Here is a 16,956-nt window from a genome sequence, read left to right on the forward strand (position 1 = left end):
AGTTCGAATCACATAGCAGACCTGAAGAAATTCTTCGACCGCTTCAAAAATACAATTTGAAACTGAATCCTGCAAAATGTGCCTTCGGAGTCCTGCTGGAAAACTGTTAGGATTCATGTCAGTTGTCGAGGGATTAATTTAGAACCATCAAAAGTCAAAGCTATCCAAGACTTGCCACCTCCAAAGAATAAGAAAGATGTGATGAGTTTTTTAGGGCGCCTCAATTACATCAGCTGCTTCATAGCACAATCAATTGTGATATGTGAGCCAATCTTCAGAATGCTAAGGAAAGATGCTACAACAAGCTGGACTGAAGAATGCCAGAAAGCCTTCGACAAAATCAAGGAGCATTTGTCTAAACCGCTCGTTATGGTCCCAATAGAACCAGGAAGACCTCTGATGCTCTATTTGTTCGTGTTAGATGGGGCTTTTGGTTGCATTTTGGGACAACATGATGAAACTGGAAGAAAAGAGCAGGCGTTATATTCTCTGAGCAAGAAGTTCACGCCTTATGAAGCCCGTTACTCTTTGCTAGAACGCACCTGTTGGGGCTTTGACATGGATAGCTCAGAAGTTGAGTCATTATTTTTGTGCATACATATATATCTTATATCAAGGATGGATCCGCTAAAATCCATTTTTGAGAAACCCATTCCTACGGGTACGTTAGCAAAGTGGCAAATATTGTTGAGTGAGTTCCACATCATCTATGTAACTCAGAAAGCAGTTAAAGGGAAATCATTGGCAGACCATTTGGTAGAAAATCCTGTAGATGGGTAATACGAACCATTAAAGACATATTTTCCCGATGAGGAGGTGTCGTTCATAAGAGAAGATATCACTGAGACATATGATGGTTGGAGGATGTTCTTCGATGGAGCAGAAAACTTCAAAGGGGTAGGCATCGGAGTTGTCTTAGTATCAGACACAGGGCAACACTATTTGGTATCCGCAAAACTTAGGTTTCCATGCACCAACAATATGGCAGAATATGAGGCATACATCCTAGGACTCAGATTGGCCATTGACATAAACGTTCAAAAGCTGCTGGTAATCAAAGATTCTAATCTTTTGGTACACCATGTCCTAGGAGAATGGGCTACGAAGAACACCAAAATATTGCCATATTTGCACTGTGTACAAGAGCTGATCAAGAGGTTCACAAAGATAGAATTCAAATATGTTCTGAGGATCCAGAATGAGTTTGCAAATGCGTTAGCCACTTTGTCTTCCATTATACAACACCCAGATAAGAATTTCATCAATCTTATCCCAATTGAAATTCATAAGCAGCTAGCTTATTGTGCTCATGTTGAATAAGAGATTGACGTAAATTCGTGGTTCCACAACATCAAGGAATACTTGGAAGAGGGAGAATATCCAGGGCACGCTACCCACACTTAGAAGTGCACACTTCGAAGATTAGCCAACCATTTCTTTCAAAGTGGAGGAATTATGTATAGAAGGACTCCTGACCTGGGATTGCTACGGTGTGTCGATGCCAAGGAGGCATCCAGATTGCTCGAGGAAGTACATGTCGGAACATGCGGGCCCCATATAAATGATTTTGTCTTATCCAAGAAAATACTAAGAGCAGGGTATTTCTGGATGATTATGGAAACAGAGTGCATCAAGTATGTTCAGAAGTGTCACCAGTGGCAGATACATGCTGACATGATACGAGTACCACCCAATGAACTCAATGTAACAAGTCCACCCCAGCCTTTCTCCGCTTGGGGTATGGATGTCATTGGACCAATCGAACCTGCTGCTTCAAATGGGTATAGGTTCATTTTGGTGGCCATAGACTACTTTACAAAATGGACTGAAGCTGCATCTTATAAAGCTGTAACTAAGAAAGTTGTAGCGGATTTTGTTTGGGACCGCATTGTTTGTCTATTTGGAGTACCGGGGTCAATCATTACTGACAATGTTGCCAATCTCAACTGCGATTTGATGACATCCATGTGTGAAATATTCAAGGTCAAGCATAGGAACTTCACAGCATACAAGCTGCAAATGAACGGAGCCTTAGAAGCCGCCAACAAGAACATCAAAAAGATACTGAGAAAAATGGTGGACAATACAAAAATGGCACGAGAAGCTGCCATTTGCTTTACTTGGGTATCGTGTCACGGTTCGCACATCAACTGGGGCAACTCCCTACCTACTGGTTTATGGTACTAAAGTCGTTATTCCCATCAAAGTGGAAATTCCTTCTTTAAGAATCATACAAGAAGTTGTGCTCAGTGATGCAGAATGGGTACGAAGCCGGTATGAACAACTAGCTCTTATTGATGGAAAAAGAATGAATGTGGTGTATCACGGTTGTTGATACCCAATTTTTCCCTAGGTATTTTTTATGTACTCAAATACTTTCAAAATGGCATGTGTATACATATATGAGCATGCCCAAGAGTTTTGGTATTTTTCCCTAATTTTTAAGATTTTAAAATTAGTTTATTGTCTATTTCAGCAGTACAAAGTCCAGTAATTGCTCTCAAAATTATCATTTTTTGTGAATAATTTATTTTCATTCTCATATTTACACCAAAATATAATTAAGGTGATTTTTGCATATTTTTACAAATTTATTGGGTATTTTTAAGGCTAAATGGCATATAATTGCAATTATAACCTATCTTACGATTAATAATATTTTATAATTATAAAATTATTTTCAGTATATTTATATTAATATTTATATATTATTAATTAGTTCAGTACTTTTAATTTATTTTTAAAATTATTTTAACTATTTTTATATAAAATAAAAGGGGGAAATTGGCTATTTAACACATAGCCCATTATTATTTCAATTTTATCCCCAATTTAACCCCACCCCCATCAGATTAAATTTAACCCAAGACCCAACCAAATTCACCCCAGCCAACTAACCCAGCCCAACTCCGAACTAATCTGAGTCGTTGATCAAATAAGATCAACGACCCATATCACTTTTCCTTAATTAAACTGTCACCTACCCCCTGACCCCTCACTTTTCGAAACCGGTATCTCTATCTATCCGTCTTTTCCTCTCCTCTTTTTCTCTAGAACCTTCTGGTTCTTCTTCTCCGATGGCCTTCACCATCTCTCCGGCCACCTCCAGCCTCGCCTCTTTCAACCACCAGCCGCCTTGAAGACTTACCTCATTGGTTCCTTTCATTCATGAAACTCCGTGGGTATTCACCATGAAAGACGGTCACTGAAGCCTTTCCTGGGTTTGTCTCCAGCCTTTCTCCGATGGGTTTTTGTTCGATGGTGTTGTAAACACCATTGTTCCTAAGTTTCACAGCCAGGTTTCTCTCACTTCTCCCTCTGGTTTCTTATGAAACCCTAATCTCGACCCAAACCTCTTAAATCTCTGTATTTTTTAACGATTTTCAACTTATACCTTTATGTTTTGCACTATTCTCTACTCGATCTTTACGATTATTCAAGTTTTAAACGTTTTTGTTTCCTTTGGAAACTAGGGTTTCTTAACCCCTTTTCGAAAATACTTTATCTTCCTATTTTGAGTACTAAGTCATGATTCTCATCACTATTTCTAAATATTTTTCTTAAGTCTGATGAAACCCTAGCTTTAGGGTTTAAATTTGTATTATTGTTGTGTTTGCTTGTTTGTGTGTTCTTCTGGATTCTTCTCTGAGTTCTGTGCTCTTTGCTTTAATTTTGCCGCTAGTGTTTCATTCCCCTACCCTTCTGTGTTCTTTGCTTAAGATTTCTCTGATTGTTTATGTGGTGATTTTATACTGATTCTTACAAGCTCCCTTTAAGATTGTGATACTTGCCTTAAAAAATTGTGATTTTGCGTATTTTCCTTATAGTTTGGTACTGATTTCGAATTGCTTCCTTAATTTATGGGATACATTCCTCAATTAATACTGATCTCCTAGGTTTTCAATCTCGTTCATTATTTTTGAGACTATTTTCCAGAATTAAGGTAGTATTCTGCCCTATATGTGTGCACAAATATGTTGATTGATTTGTTTTCCTAATTAAGTATCATGTACCTAGTCTTTATTGTATACCTTATGCTATTTTGTTTCCTTATGTGATCATACTATGCTTTATGATTTCTTTCCTTTTAAACAACTGCTTATTACCGTTTCACTTTGATTCCTTAATTAAAGGAGAGTCCTTATACTGATTTGATTATGATTGATACCTAGTTCCTTAAATATGGATTTCTACCTTGTTTGTTTACTCGTCTTCAGTACTATAAGTACCCCCCATTCTCTTTTGCATGACACTCACTAACACATTGCATATCACAAACTCATACAGCAATACACATTGTTCTCTCTCTTTCTTGTGCTACTTCTCTCTGTTGCTCTGTTGTTGTTCCCTACTCCTGACTATTATTAGCCGACTGGAAAGCTAAGGCTAACATTGTGCTCATATTTGGCTCTTGCATTCTGATGTGCTCTCTTATTACTGGTATGTCCTGATTAGTTTCAAAGTTCCAAACCAATGTGGTTATTACTACTTTAGTGTGTTATATTCCTAATTGTTTTCTATCTATGCTTCTGCTATGCAACATGTAATTGACCCCTTGATTGCCTGTTGATACTTGCATACTCATGACCACTGTTTTCTCCTAATCTTGCCTGTTATGACTATATTCTGTTACTACTTACTATTATGCCTAAATTCGACCATTTCTAGGTCCTTTAAAACTCTTTGATTTTGTGTACTCATGCTACTAAATTTGCCCAAGTCTCTGCATCTCTTGGTGATATTATGTGATCTATTTGTCCCCTTTGCCCATTATCCTTGTGTGCAACTCTCAAATTTTTTGGAAAAACTCTTTGAACTACGAATTTTCCTCTCCTTCCTGCACTTCACACTACTCCTAGAAATTAGGTCTGACCCTCTTCGTGTGAGTATTGCTTTGAGTACCCCTGAGTACTCACTGAACTTTGACATACAAGGATGGTAATTCCATACTGCACATGTCCAACATTCTGGTAGGTGTTTGGGTGTTGGTATTGGCCAGGGACCCAATGGGGGGGCCCTAGGGAGCTTTGTTGCACCCTGACCATGTCAAGGCTGTGAAACTTGAAAGGAGTGAGGTTGGAAGAATGGGCCTGATTGAAGGCTCCCTATAGAATAACTTCCTATTTTATTTTTTATTACTGTAATTCGGCTATCATTGGTTTGTAATAATTTGTAAACGAATGATTGGGGTTGAATAGTGAATATGGGGGGTTATGCATGCTTAGTTTAAGTAATCGGTAAAAACATGCTTATAGGACTCTATTTATTTATCTGCGCAATAGATAACCTGTATAGGACATGCATCTCACACATTAGAAATCTTGTTCTAGGTTCTTTACTTTCAACCTGTTGTTATATTCATTTCGTAACTATGATCAGTTAATAATAGGCAAACAACTTTTATAATGGCTACTGCTGCATTCTCATAATCATTAGCATTTAGAAATCATGTTTTAGGAACTCCTATGTGCATTAGACATCCTCTTTTTTAGGGTTTTATACTTGTCTGAGTTGCAATTGTTAAAAGACTCATTAGCATGCTTAATCTAATAATACAAGTATGGTTAACTGTTTGTTTATCCCTCTTAAAACTAAAAAAATCGATATGCATGTTCACCCTTTAAGATAATTAGGCAACACATACGATGCTTAGACAAACTTTAGGCCTAATAAGAATCGATTAATCATGTTTTACCGGTTTAAGACCAATCAGCCTCTTATAATTTTGAACTTCGCTGCTCCCATTCTTGCTGAAGTTCACTCTGTTTTTTTTTTAAAAAAAAACTCCCGCTCTATCTGGAAAAAAAATCTTGAAAGTGTGCATCTATTTACTCTCACTGATTTTCTGATTCTTGTTCTATTATGTTTTCAAATTACTGGGTTACCATTCTCTGCCAAAAATCGTGCTATTTTGAATACTTGTCCAGCACCTCGTTAAGCTACTGTCACTACTTGATTTTCAAAAACCATGCTTTAACGATTTTTTTATCTGTCACTAAACTCAACTGCTGTTATCTATTCCTGTTTTCTAAAAACTCCCATCTTTCAGACCTTAAATGCGTTTGAGACGTGTTGATTACATGTTCACTTGTGGAGAGATCTGTGAGCCTTTATTTGTCTTTGTATGCTCCCTTATGTGCGGTCCTATTTGTTATGTATGTCGCTTAACATTTTATCCTTTAAACCTGAGGGTTCAGCCTACTCCTTACCCTATAGGATTAGTAGTCTCAATGCCCTCTGAGACTGATAGGATTGGTGCGGGTAATAGCATGCAATAAGTAACAATACCAGTCCACGCTTTAATACCTTAACGGGGTAGGAAGGGTAGAATATGGATATGATGACCGGTGTGCTAATATCACGTGTGACCCCTCTTCTGAGGAGTGATTGCTGGATATTGCATTGAAGTGATCTATATTAATCATAAACCTAGGACCCCCTTCCCTTTATTTGCTTTCATCTCTTCTTGTAAAACTATTCAAATCCTTTTTTCATAAATTTCTCCCTCTCTACTTGCCTTCAAAAGTTTTCAACCTAATTGCAATGTTATATGTGAGTCCTTATTTGAGCCTTGATTGTTTACTTGTAAAGTCACAATTGTAACATGGCCGGGACCACACTAGTGGATCTTGAGGGATGCCTAATACCTTCCCCTCGAGATAATTTCTAGCCCTTACCCGAACTGGTTTTCCAACTCAAACCTTTCTTAAAAGTGTCCTAATGCACTATAATCATTATGTGGCGACTCTTCAACTTCTAAGACATAATTCTCGAAAGGGAATATAGTTGTCCTCCCAATGTCGTATACCCTATTTCGACTCATAGAAAAAGGGGGCATCGACAGCATAGCGACTCTGCTGGGGAACTTCTTTAGGCTTTTACCATTGCATGTTGCTTGTGACTTTACCATATCATTAATTGCTTTATTTACTATCTTTTATTCTTTCACTACAAAACAGACTTGGCTCTTCATGTCTTTTCTTTCCTTTAACTACTTTGCTTTAACAGGAAATCAAGGGGTCAATTACATGTTGCACAGCAGAAGCATAGAAGAAAAACAATTAGGAATATAACACACTAAAGTAGTAATAACCACATTGGTTTGGAACTTTGAAACTGATCAGGACATACTAGTAATAAGAGAGCACAGCAGAATGCAAGATCCAAATATGAGCACAATGTTAGCCTTGGCTTTCCAGCCGGCTAATAATAGTCAGGAGTAGGGAACAACAACAGAGCAAGAGAGAGAAGTAGCACAAGAAAGAGAGAGAGCAATGTGTATTGCTGTGTGAGTTTGTGATATGCAATGTGTTAGTGAGTGTCATGCAAAAGAGAATGGGGGGTACTTATAGTACTGAAGACGAGTAAACAAACAAGGTAGAAATCCATATTTAAGGAACTGGGTATCAATCATAATCAAATCAGTATAAGGACTCCCCTTTAATTAAGGAATCAAAGTCAAACGGTAATAAGCAGTTGTTTAAAAGGAAAGAAATCATAAAGCATAGTATGATCACATAAGGAAACAGAATAGCATAAGGTATACAATAAAGACTAGGTACATGATACTTAATTAGGGAAACAAATAAATCAACATATTTGTGCACACATATAGGGCAGAATACTACCTTAATTCTGTAAAATAGTCTCAAAAATAATGAACGAGATTGAAAACCTAGGAGATCAGTATTAATTGAGGAAGGTACCCATAAATTAAGGAAGCAATTCGAAATCAGTACCAAACTATAAGGAAAATACGCAAAATCACAATTTTTAAGGCAAGTATCACAGTCTTAAAGGGAGCTTGTAAGAATCAGTATAAAATCACCACGTAAACAATCAGAGAAATCTTAAGCAAAGAACACAGAAGGGTAGCGGAATTAAACACTAGCGGCAAAATTAAAGCAAAGAGCACGAAACTCAGAGAAGAATCCAGAAGAACACACAAACAAGCAAACACGACAATAATACAAATATAAACCCTAAAGCTAGGGTTTCATCAGACTTAAGCAAAATGTTTAGAAATAGTGCTGAGAATCATGACTTAGTACTCAAAATCGGAAGATAAAGTATTTTCAAAAAGGGGTTAAGAAACCCTAGTTTCCAAAGGGAACACAAACGTTTAAAACTTGAATAATCGTAAAGATCGAGTAGAGAATAGTGCAAAACATAAAGGTATGAGTTGAAAATCGTTAAAAAATATAGAGATTTAAGAGGTTTGGTCGAGATTAGGGTTTCATAAGAAACCAGAGGGAGAAGTGAGAGAAACCTGGCTGTGAAACTTAGGAACAATGGTGTTTACAACACCATCGAACAAAAACCCATCGGAGAAAGGCTGGAGACAAACCCAGGCAAGGCTTCAGTGACCGTTTTGCATGGTGAAGACCCACGAAGTCTCATGAATGAAAGGAACCGATGAGGTAAGGCTTCAAGGCGGCTGGTGGTTGAAAGAGGCGAGGCTGGAGGTGACCGGAGAGATGGTGAAGGCCATCGGAGAAGAAGAACCAGAAGGTTCTAGAGAAAAAGAGGAGAGGAAGAGACGGATAGATAGAGAGACCGGTTTCAAAAAGTGAGGGGTCAAGGGGGGGGTAGGTGAGAGTTTAATTAAGGAAAAGGGATTTGGGTCGTTGATCTTATTTGATCAACGACTCAGATTATTTCGGAGTTAGGCTGGGTTAGTTTAGAGTTGGGTTGGGGCAAATTTGGTTGGGTCTTGGGTTAAATTAAATCTGATGGGGTTGGGGTTAAATTGGGGCTAAATTTGAAATAATAATGGGCTATGTGTTAAATAGCCAATTTTCCCCTTTTATTTTATATAAAATAGTTAAATTAATTTTAAAAACAAATTAAAAGCACTGAACTAATTAATAATATATAAATATTAATATAAAAATACTGAAAATGATTTTATAATTATAAAATGTTGTTAATCGTAAGATAGGTTATAATTGCAATTATATGCAATTTAGCCTTAAAATACCCAATAAATTTCTAAAAATATGCAAAAATTACCTTAATTATATTTTGGTGTAAATATGAGAATGGAAATAAATTATTCACAAAAACTGATAATTTTGAGAGCAATTATTGGATTTTGTACTGCTGAAATAGACAATAAACTAATTTTAAAATCTTAAAAATTAGGGGAAAATACCAAAACTCTTGGGCATGCTCATATATGCATACACATGCCATTTTGAAAGTATTTGAGTATATAAAAAATACCTAGGGAAAAATTGGGTATCAACAGCTGCCCCTCTTTACCCGAGAAGGATGAAAGAGTTGTCGGGTAAAGATATGATGGCTAATTTTGACCGAAAGAAACGATTTGAAAAGCTTTGAACGAGCTCTGGTTCTTGAGCTGCCTACATATTCCTGGTCTTACAGGAATCAGGTCATGTGTAGTTTAGGATCCATTGACGGGATATGCCGATGGAGATTTAGAAAAGAACGGACACGATGTTTGATTGAGAAAAGTGGTTGAAATCTGATAGGCTGCGGGATCGCTCCTGCTGAGACGACCGTTGCTAGTCGGTTTACCTGCAAATGAGCAATACGAACATATATTGTGCATAAATTTAAACGTGATGCAAGTTCTCATCGAACCATGAATGTTGTCTTTGGACGGTTAGGATGACGTCCTCAGACCATGACGTCCTGGGCCATGAAGCGTATAATAAAGGATTCGCAGGCTATGAAATGATGTTCTCGGGCTATGAGAATGATGCCTCCGAACCATGATGCCTTTGAATAATGATATGCAAAAGATAAAATGGGGTCCTCAGGCCATGGCATGGCGTTCTCGGGCTATGCAAATGGTGCCTCCGAACAATGACGCCTTTGGACAATTTGGCGATCTTTCAGCCCAAGAAATGTAGGATTTGGCGATATTTTAGCCGATGCAAGACATAAATAAAAGGTGGCGATATTTCAGCCATGCGAGAGAGATAAGGTGGCGATCTTTCAGCCGATGCAAGAAAATAAAGTGGCGATATTTCAGCCATGCAGGATGGAGACAGAGCTTAGTCTCGGAAGGTAGAAAGGTAGCCTTATGCTATGCAGGAAATGCAGATGGAGGTAGAGCTTAACCTTGGAAGGCAGAAAGGTAGCCTTATGCAAAATGCAGATGGAGACAGAGCTTAGTCTCGAAAGGCAGAAAAGTAGCCTTATGCAGATAATGATGGAGGTAGAGCTTAACCTCGAAAGGCAGAAAAGTAGCCTTATGCAAAATACAGATGGAGACAGGGCTTAGTTTCGAAAGGCAGATAAGGTAGCCTTATGCAATGCAAGGAAATGCAAGATGGAGACAATGCTTAGTCTCGGAAGGCAGAAAGCTAGCCTTATGCAATGTAGAGAAATGCAGGATGGAGACAATGCTTAGTCTCGGAAGGCATAAAGGTAGCCTTATGCAATGCATAGATATGCAGATGGAGGTAGAGCTTAATCTAGGAAGGCAGAAAAGTAGCCTTATGCAGTGCAAGAATGTAAAAGGACGATTAGTAGTAAGATCTCTTAGCTGATAGCCGATTATGCAATATGACTGCTGGGGAGATTGTGTACGGATAGAAATTGCGGGCACGTGATGGTTCTGAGAAGTTGCATTCTTGGGAAAGTGTGAGTGCATAAATATATCTAATGATATTGCGAACTGAGTGCCTACATCCAAAGAAAAATCGTGAGTTCTGTAAGGGGAAAAGGTTAGTTCGTCTTCCCCGGGCTCTTGACGTTGTGTGTTATTGGGGTAGCGTCGCTAAACAACAGTAATCCGGATAATAGTTATGCATGATTTAGTAAATATAACGTAAGTATATAATCAAAAATAGTTTTCTTTAGATGAACCTACGACTGCGATGTGGTTCCAGACATTGCAACCTCTTTCGCTTCGGAATTGTGAGGGTCCTCCTCAAAATTCTGTCCCAGTTTGCTGAGCGGACATTTCTGACGGCTGAGCTGAATGACTAAAAAAATCATCTTCGAAATTTTGAGGGTCCTCCTCAAAATTCTACCCCAGTTTACTGGGTTGGCGCTTCTGGCGATGCATGGACTAAAATCAACTTTGGAATTTTGAGGGTCCTCCTCAAAATTCTGCCCCAGTTCCAATAGCGAGGGGGAAATGGAATTTTTATTAAATTGTGACTGAACCCATAGGGCTGCCTACGTATCCCCTCTTAAACGGGAATCAGGTCAGGCGTAGTTCAAATTACATCATAAATGGAATCATAAGTGGTTACACATAGTATCATTTCACTACATCTGAATTGATTGGCTTTGGCCAGACTTCTCCATCTATTTCTACAAGAATAAGGGCTCCTCCAGTTAGAACCCGGTGAACCATGTACGAACCCTGCCAATTGGGAAAGAACTTCCCCTTGGCTTTATCTTGATGTGGGAATATTTTCTTCAACACCAGCTGCCCCGGTGTAAACTTTCTTGGTTTAACTCATTTGTTGAAGGCTCTAGACATTCTGTTCTGATACAACTGACCGTGGCAAACTGCATTCATCCTTTTCCCATCTATAAGGGCTAATTGCTCGTAGCGTCCTTTCACCCATTCTGCATCATCCAACTCTGCTTCTTGTATGATCCTTAAGGAGGGAATTTCTACCTCGGTGGGGATGACCGCCTCACTACCATAGACCAGCATGTAGGGAGTTGCTCCGGTCGATATCCGGACTATGGTGCGGTATCCCAATAAGGCGAATGATAATTTCTCATGCCATTGTTTGTGCCTTTCGACCATTTTCCTTAGTATCTTCTTGATATTCTTGTTGGCTTCCTCCACAGCACCATTCATCTAAGGCCTGTAGGCTGTGGAGTTCTTGTGTTTGATCTTGAATGTTTCACACATTGCTTTCATCAAGTTGCTGTTGAGATTGGAACCATTATCGATAATGATTGATTCCGGAATTCTGAACCGACAAACAATGCAGTCGCGGACGAAATCTACCATAACCTTCTTAGTGAGCGCCTTGTATGATGCTGCTTTGACCCATTTGGTAAAATAATCAATTGCCACTAAGATGAACATGTGCCCATTTGATGCGGCAGGCTCGATAGCTCCAATAACATCCATTCCCCAAGCGGTGAATGGCCATGGTGAGCTTGTTGCAGTAAGCTCGTTTGGAGGCACCTTTATCATATCTGCATGTATCTGATAGCGATGGCATTTGCAAACATACCGGATACAGTCTGTTTCCATAGTCATCCAAAAATACCCTGCTCGGAGTATCTTCTTTGCTAAGACAAAACCATTCATGTGCGGCCCGCAGGTCCCTGCATGCACTTCGTCCAATAGCCTGGATGCTTCTTTTGCTTCGACACACCTTAGTAAACCCAAATCAGGAGTCCTCCTGTACAGGATTCCTCCACTGTGAAAGAAGTTGCTGAATAACCTACGAAGTGTGCGCTTCTGAGTAGCGTTGGCAAGTTCTGGATATTCCCTTGTTGTCAAGTACTCCTTGATGTCATGGAACCATGGCTTTCCATCCGCTTCTTCCTCAACGTGGGTACAATAAGCTGGCTGATCATGAATCTTTACTGGGATGGGATCAATGAAATTTGTATCTGGATGCTGGATCATGGATGATAAAGTAGCTAATGCATCAGCAAACTTGTTCTGGACTCTAGGGACGTGCTGAAATTTTGTCTTTGTGAACCTTTTCCTCAACTCCTATATGTGATGCAAGTAGGGAAGTATCTTAGAGTTCTTGGTTGCCCACTCTTCTCGAACCTGATGTAAGAGCAAGTCTGAGTCCCCGGTCACTAGCAACTCCTGAACATTCATGGCAATGGCTATTTTGATCCCCAAGATGCAGGCTTCATATTCGGCCATATTATTTATGCAAGGGAACCTGAGCTTGGCGAATACCGGGTAGTGCTGGCCGGTTTCTGATACTAGGACTGCTCCTATGCCAACTCCTTTGAAATTCGCAGCTCCGTCGAAAAACAACCTCCAACCATCATAGGATTCTGCAATATCTTCTTCTATGAAAGATACCTCTTCATCGGGAAATTACATTTTTAGGGGCTCGTATTCTCCGTCCACGGGATTCTCGGCGAGATGATCTGCCAAATCTTGCCCTTTGATTGCTTTTTGGGTCACGTAAACAATGTCGAATTCACTTAGCAGGATTTTCCACTTGGCAAGCTTGTCAGTGGGCATGAGTTTCTGGAAGATATACTTCAGAGGGTTCATTCTGGATATGAGATAAGTAGTGTAAGCACAGAAGTAATGCCTCAACTTCTGCGCGACCCAAGTGAGAGCACAACAAGTGCGTTCTAAAAGAGAATACTGGCCTTGTACGGTGTGAACTTCTTACTGAGATAGTAGATGGCTTGCTCCTTTCTCCCTATTTTATCATGTTGTCCCAGAACACAACCGAATGCTCCATCCAATACCGTAAGGTAAAGCAATAGGGGTCTTCCTGGCTCAGGTAGAACCAAGATCGGCGGCGTTGACAGGTATTCCTTAATTCTATCAAAAGCTTTCTGACAATCATCAGTCCACTTGGTGGCAGCGTCCTTTTTCAACATTTTAAAGATAGGTTCACAAATTACCGTGGACTGAGCTATGAACCGACTGATATAGTTGAGTCTCCCCAGGAAACTCATTACGTCCTTTTTGTTCTTTGGCGGTGGCAATTATTGGATAGCTTTGACCTTTGATGGATCCAATTTTATTCCTCGACGACTCATGATGAAGCCCAATAATTTACCAGCAGGAACCCCGAATGCACGCTTGGTGGGATTCAGTTTTAGATTGTACCTCCTCAGTCTATTAAAGAACTTTCTTAGGTCTTCCATGTGATCCCTGGCTTTCTTGGATTTGATGATGACATCATCCATATATACCTCGATCTCCTTGTGTATCATGTCATGAAAGATGGTAGTCATGGCTCTCATGTAGGTGGCACCAGCATTCTTCAAACCAAATGGCATCATTTTGTAACAGTACATTCCCCATGGCGTGATGAAAGCCGTTTTCTCTGCATATTCCTCGTCCATCCATATCTAATGATACCCAGCGAAACAATCAATGAAAGACTGTAACTCATGCTTGGCGCAGTTGTCGATAAGAATGTGTATGTTAGGCAAGGGGAAGTCGTCTTTGGGACTGGCCCGATTAAGATCCCGGTAGTCAATACAAACTCTAACTTTCCCATCCTTTTTTGGCACTGGCACGATGTTGGCTAACCATGTCGGATACTCTACTACCCTGAGAACCTTGGCTTTGACTTGCTTGGTAACCTCTTCTTTGATTTTCAAACTCATGTCGGGTTTGAATTTCCTGAGCTTCTGCTTTACCGGCGGACATGTTGGATCTGTTGGCAGTTTGTGAGCTACAATGGATGTGTTGAGACCAGTCATATCATCATATGACCAGGCGAATATGTCTTCATATTCCTTTAGGAACTCCGTGTACTCTTTCTTTTCTGATGGTGACTGGTGAATACTGATGCACGTTTTTTTGACATTCTCTGTATCTCCCAGATTAACAAGCTCAGTTTCGTCCAAGTTAGACTTAGGTCTATTCTCAAGATTCTTAACCTCTCTGACAACCTCTTCTGTTATATCATCCTCTTCTGAATCTATATCCGTTTGTTGCGTTGTCTTGTTTCAAGTCACAATCGTTGGTTCATCGTCAAGGCAAGTAATAGTAATGTTGTGTAAAATAAAGTGAATGATAGAAAAAATAATAGCGAGATAAACTGAAATGCTTCGATTGAATTCATAATTGTTTTGAATATCAGAGCTCTTTTCAAAATTAAAAACAATGCGGAAATAAAATCAGCTAGTAAAAAGTAAAAATGTGATGCATGGTGCTTTTGTTTAGCCTTGCTACCCCGAAGCTTTCCGGGCCCTGGTGGTTCTGATTGTCCAATTGCTTAGGTGTTCTCCTCGGTTCACAGCTTGTATACGAGGCCCTTGGATCTTGTACTGTATGATGATGGTTCCAGAATGCACGAACTAACCTTTGGGGAGGGGAATAAAAATAAAAGAAAAACAAAAAAGGTAACAAGTTAGCGCGAATTATGAGGAAAAATGTTGTAGTATTTAAACACATTGTGCAAGAATATAAATCGCGTCCTAATTTGGGTGACTTGTTGTGACCGAAGTAGGCCTAGCGATAAATTAATTTGGAGAACTTATAATGCTAAATGCCTCATTTTATTGATAAAAATAAGACGAATCCAAAACGACACTAAATAACGGAAAGTAAAACGTCACTAGTGGCCATTGGCCTTATTACATCATTAAAGCAAAATGAAAGACTCCTAACTACTTGGTCCCAGAAGGACCTTCTTCAGGTTGAATGTTTTCGTTGATCAAGTTCTCCAGCTCGCGCAGATTTTCCAGTAAAAATGCTATCGCCAGACGTTCTCCTTTGCCTTCCTCAGCATTTTGACAGTCGATGACTCTTTTCCTCACTTTCCCTTCCAATTCCTGCAAGTTGTACTCCAGGTATTCTATCTTTTCACTAGCCTTGGTTACTCTCTCTTTCCATTCGTTGATTTGGTTGATCGATGGGAGGTTTCTCCACCAAGTCTGCAAGAGTGAAGGTATGTTTACCATACCGAAGTCAGGAACTTTATCATTCATTTTCTGCAAAACAAAAAGGTTAAGACCTCATCCCCACCGGACTCGACTATTTAATACCAATAATAAGCATAAAAAGCATTTAGTTCTCCAAATAAATGTACAGAATATGGTGGTGTCCGTATGGGTTTCAAGGAAACCTAGTGGACTTCGGACAAGGCTATCTTAATGAGTCATTATGTGGACAACATAACTGACTCGGCTAGGTTTGACCATGATGCATGCATAGTTAAACAGAGTAAGGTTTCTATTGGGGTATTAGACAGGTACCCTTGAGCGGACAACTCAAGAGGGAAAGGCACGGAACCGTCGACTGCACCGCTGATCGACTGGTTTTACCGCAAATACGCCTTTGCCGAATTTAAAGGGTGATAATATTGGAAGAGCGCAACCACTCATTATAAGCGTCGCTATGGCATTTGTTTGGCACGAGTGGAATATGATGTTGAAGATGCAGTTTACAAGAATGAAACAAATTGACATGTATTTCCACGTTCATAAGATAAATGATTACAGTAATTGCAGTAATCACAACAGTATTGAAATAAAGCAGTAAAGGAAAGCAGTTAAAGGAAAGAAAAGACATGAAGAGCCAAGTCAGTTTCGTAGTGCAAGATAAAAGACAGTAAATAAAGCAATTAATGAGATGGTAAAGTCACAAGCAACATGCAATGGTAAAAGCCTAAAGAAGTTCCCAGCAGAGTCGCCATGCTGTCGACGCCCCCTTTTTCTACGAGTCGAAATCGGGTATACAACATTGGGAGGACAACTCTATTCCCTTTTGAGAATTGGGTCTTAGAAGTTGAAGAGTCGCCACCTAATGATTATAGTGCATTAGGACACTTTTAAGAAAGGTTTGAGTTGGAAAACCAGAGTTCGGGTAAGGGCTAGAAATTATCTCGAGGGGAAGGTGTTAGACATCCCTCAAGATCCACTAGTGTGGTCCCGGCCATGTTACAATTGTGACTTTACAAGTAAACAATCAAGGCTCAAATAAGGACTCGCATATAGCATTGCAATTAGGTTGAAAACTTTTGAAGGCAAGTAGAGAGGGCAGAAATTTATGAAAAAAGGATTTGAATAGTTTTACAAGAAGAGATGGAAGCAAATAAAGGGAAGGGGGTCCTAGGTTTATGATTAATATGGATCACTTCAATGCAATATCCAGCAATCACTCCTCAGAAGAGGGGTCGCATGTGATATTAGCGCACCGGTCATCATATCCATATTCTACCCTTCCCACCTTGCTAAGGTATTAAAGCACAGAATGGTATCGTTACTTATTGCATGCTATTACCCGCCCCAATCCTATCAGTCTCGGAAGGCATTGAGACTACTAATCCTACAGGGTAAGGAGTA

At 39.5% G+C, this 16,956-nt stretch overlaps 2 protein-coding genes across 2 annotated transcripts; one reads left to right on the plus strand and one right to left on the minus strand.

Moving 5' to 3' along the window:
• Nucleotides 1-981: 981 nt before the first annotated feature.
• Nucleotides 982-1,320, plus strand: LOC138885217 (uncharacterized). Its single transcript, XM_070166130.1, has one exon. It carries the CDS (start codon nt 982-984, stop codon nt 1,318-1,320), a length of 339 nt encoding a protein of 112 aa, XP_070022231.1.
• A 10,120-nt stretch (nt 1,321-11,440) lies between these two features.
• On the minus strand, nt 11,441-11,794 carry LOC138885218 (uncharacterized). The gene has a single exon (XM_070166131.1). It carries the CDS (start codon nt 11,792-11,794, stop codon nt 11,441-11,443), a length of 354 nt encoding a protein of 117 aa, XP_070022232.1.
• Nucleotides 11,795-16,956: the final 5,162 nt, after the last annotated feature.

Source organism: Nicotiana sylvestris, chromosome 2 (genome assembly GCF_000393655.2).
Source record: "Nicotiana sylvestris chromosome 2, ASM39365v2, whole genome shotgun sequence".
Classification (NCBI taxonomy): Eukaryota; Viridiplantae; Streptophyta; class Magnoliopsida; order Solanales; family Solanaceae; genus Nicotiana; species Nicotiana sylvestris.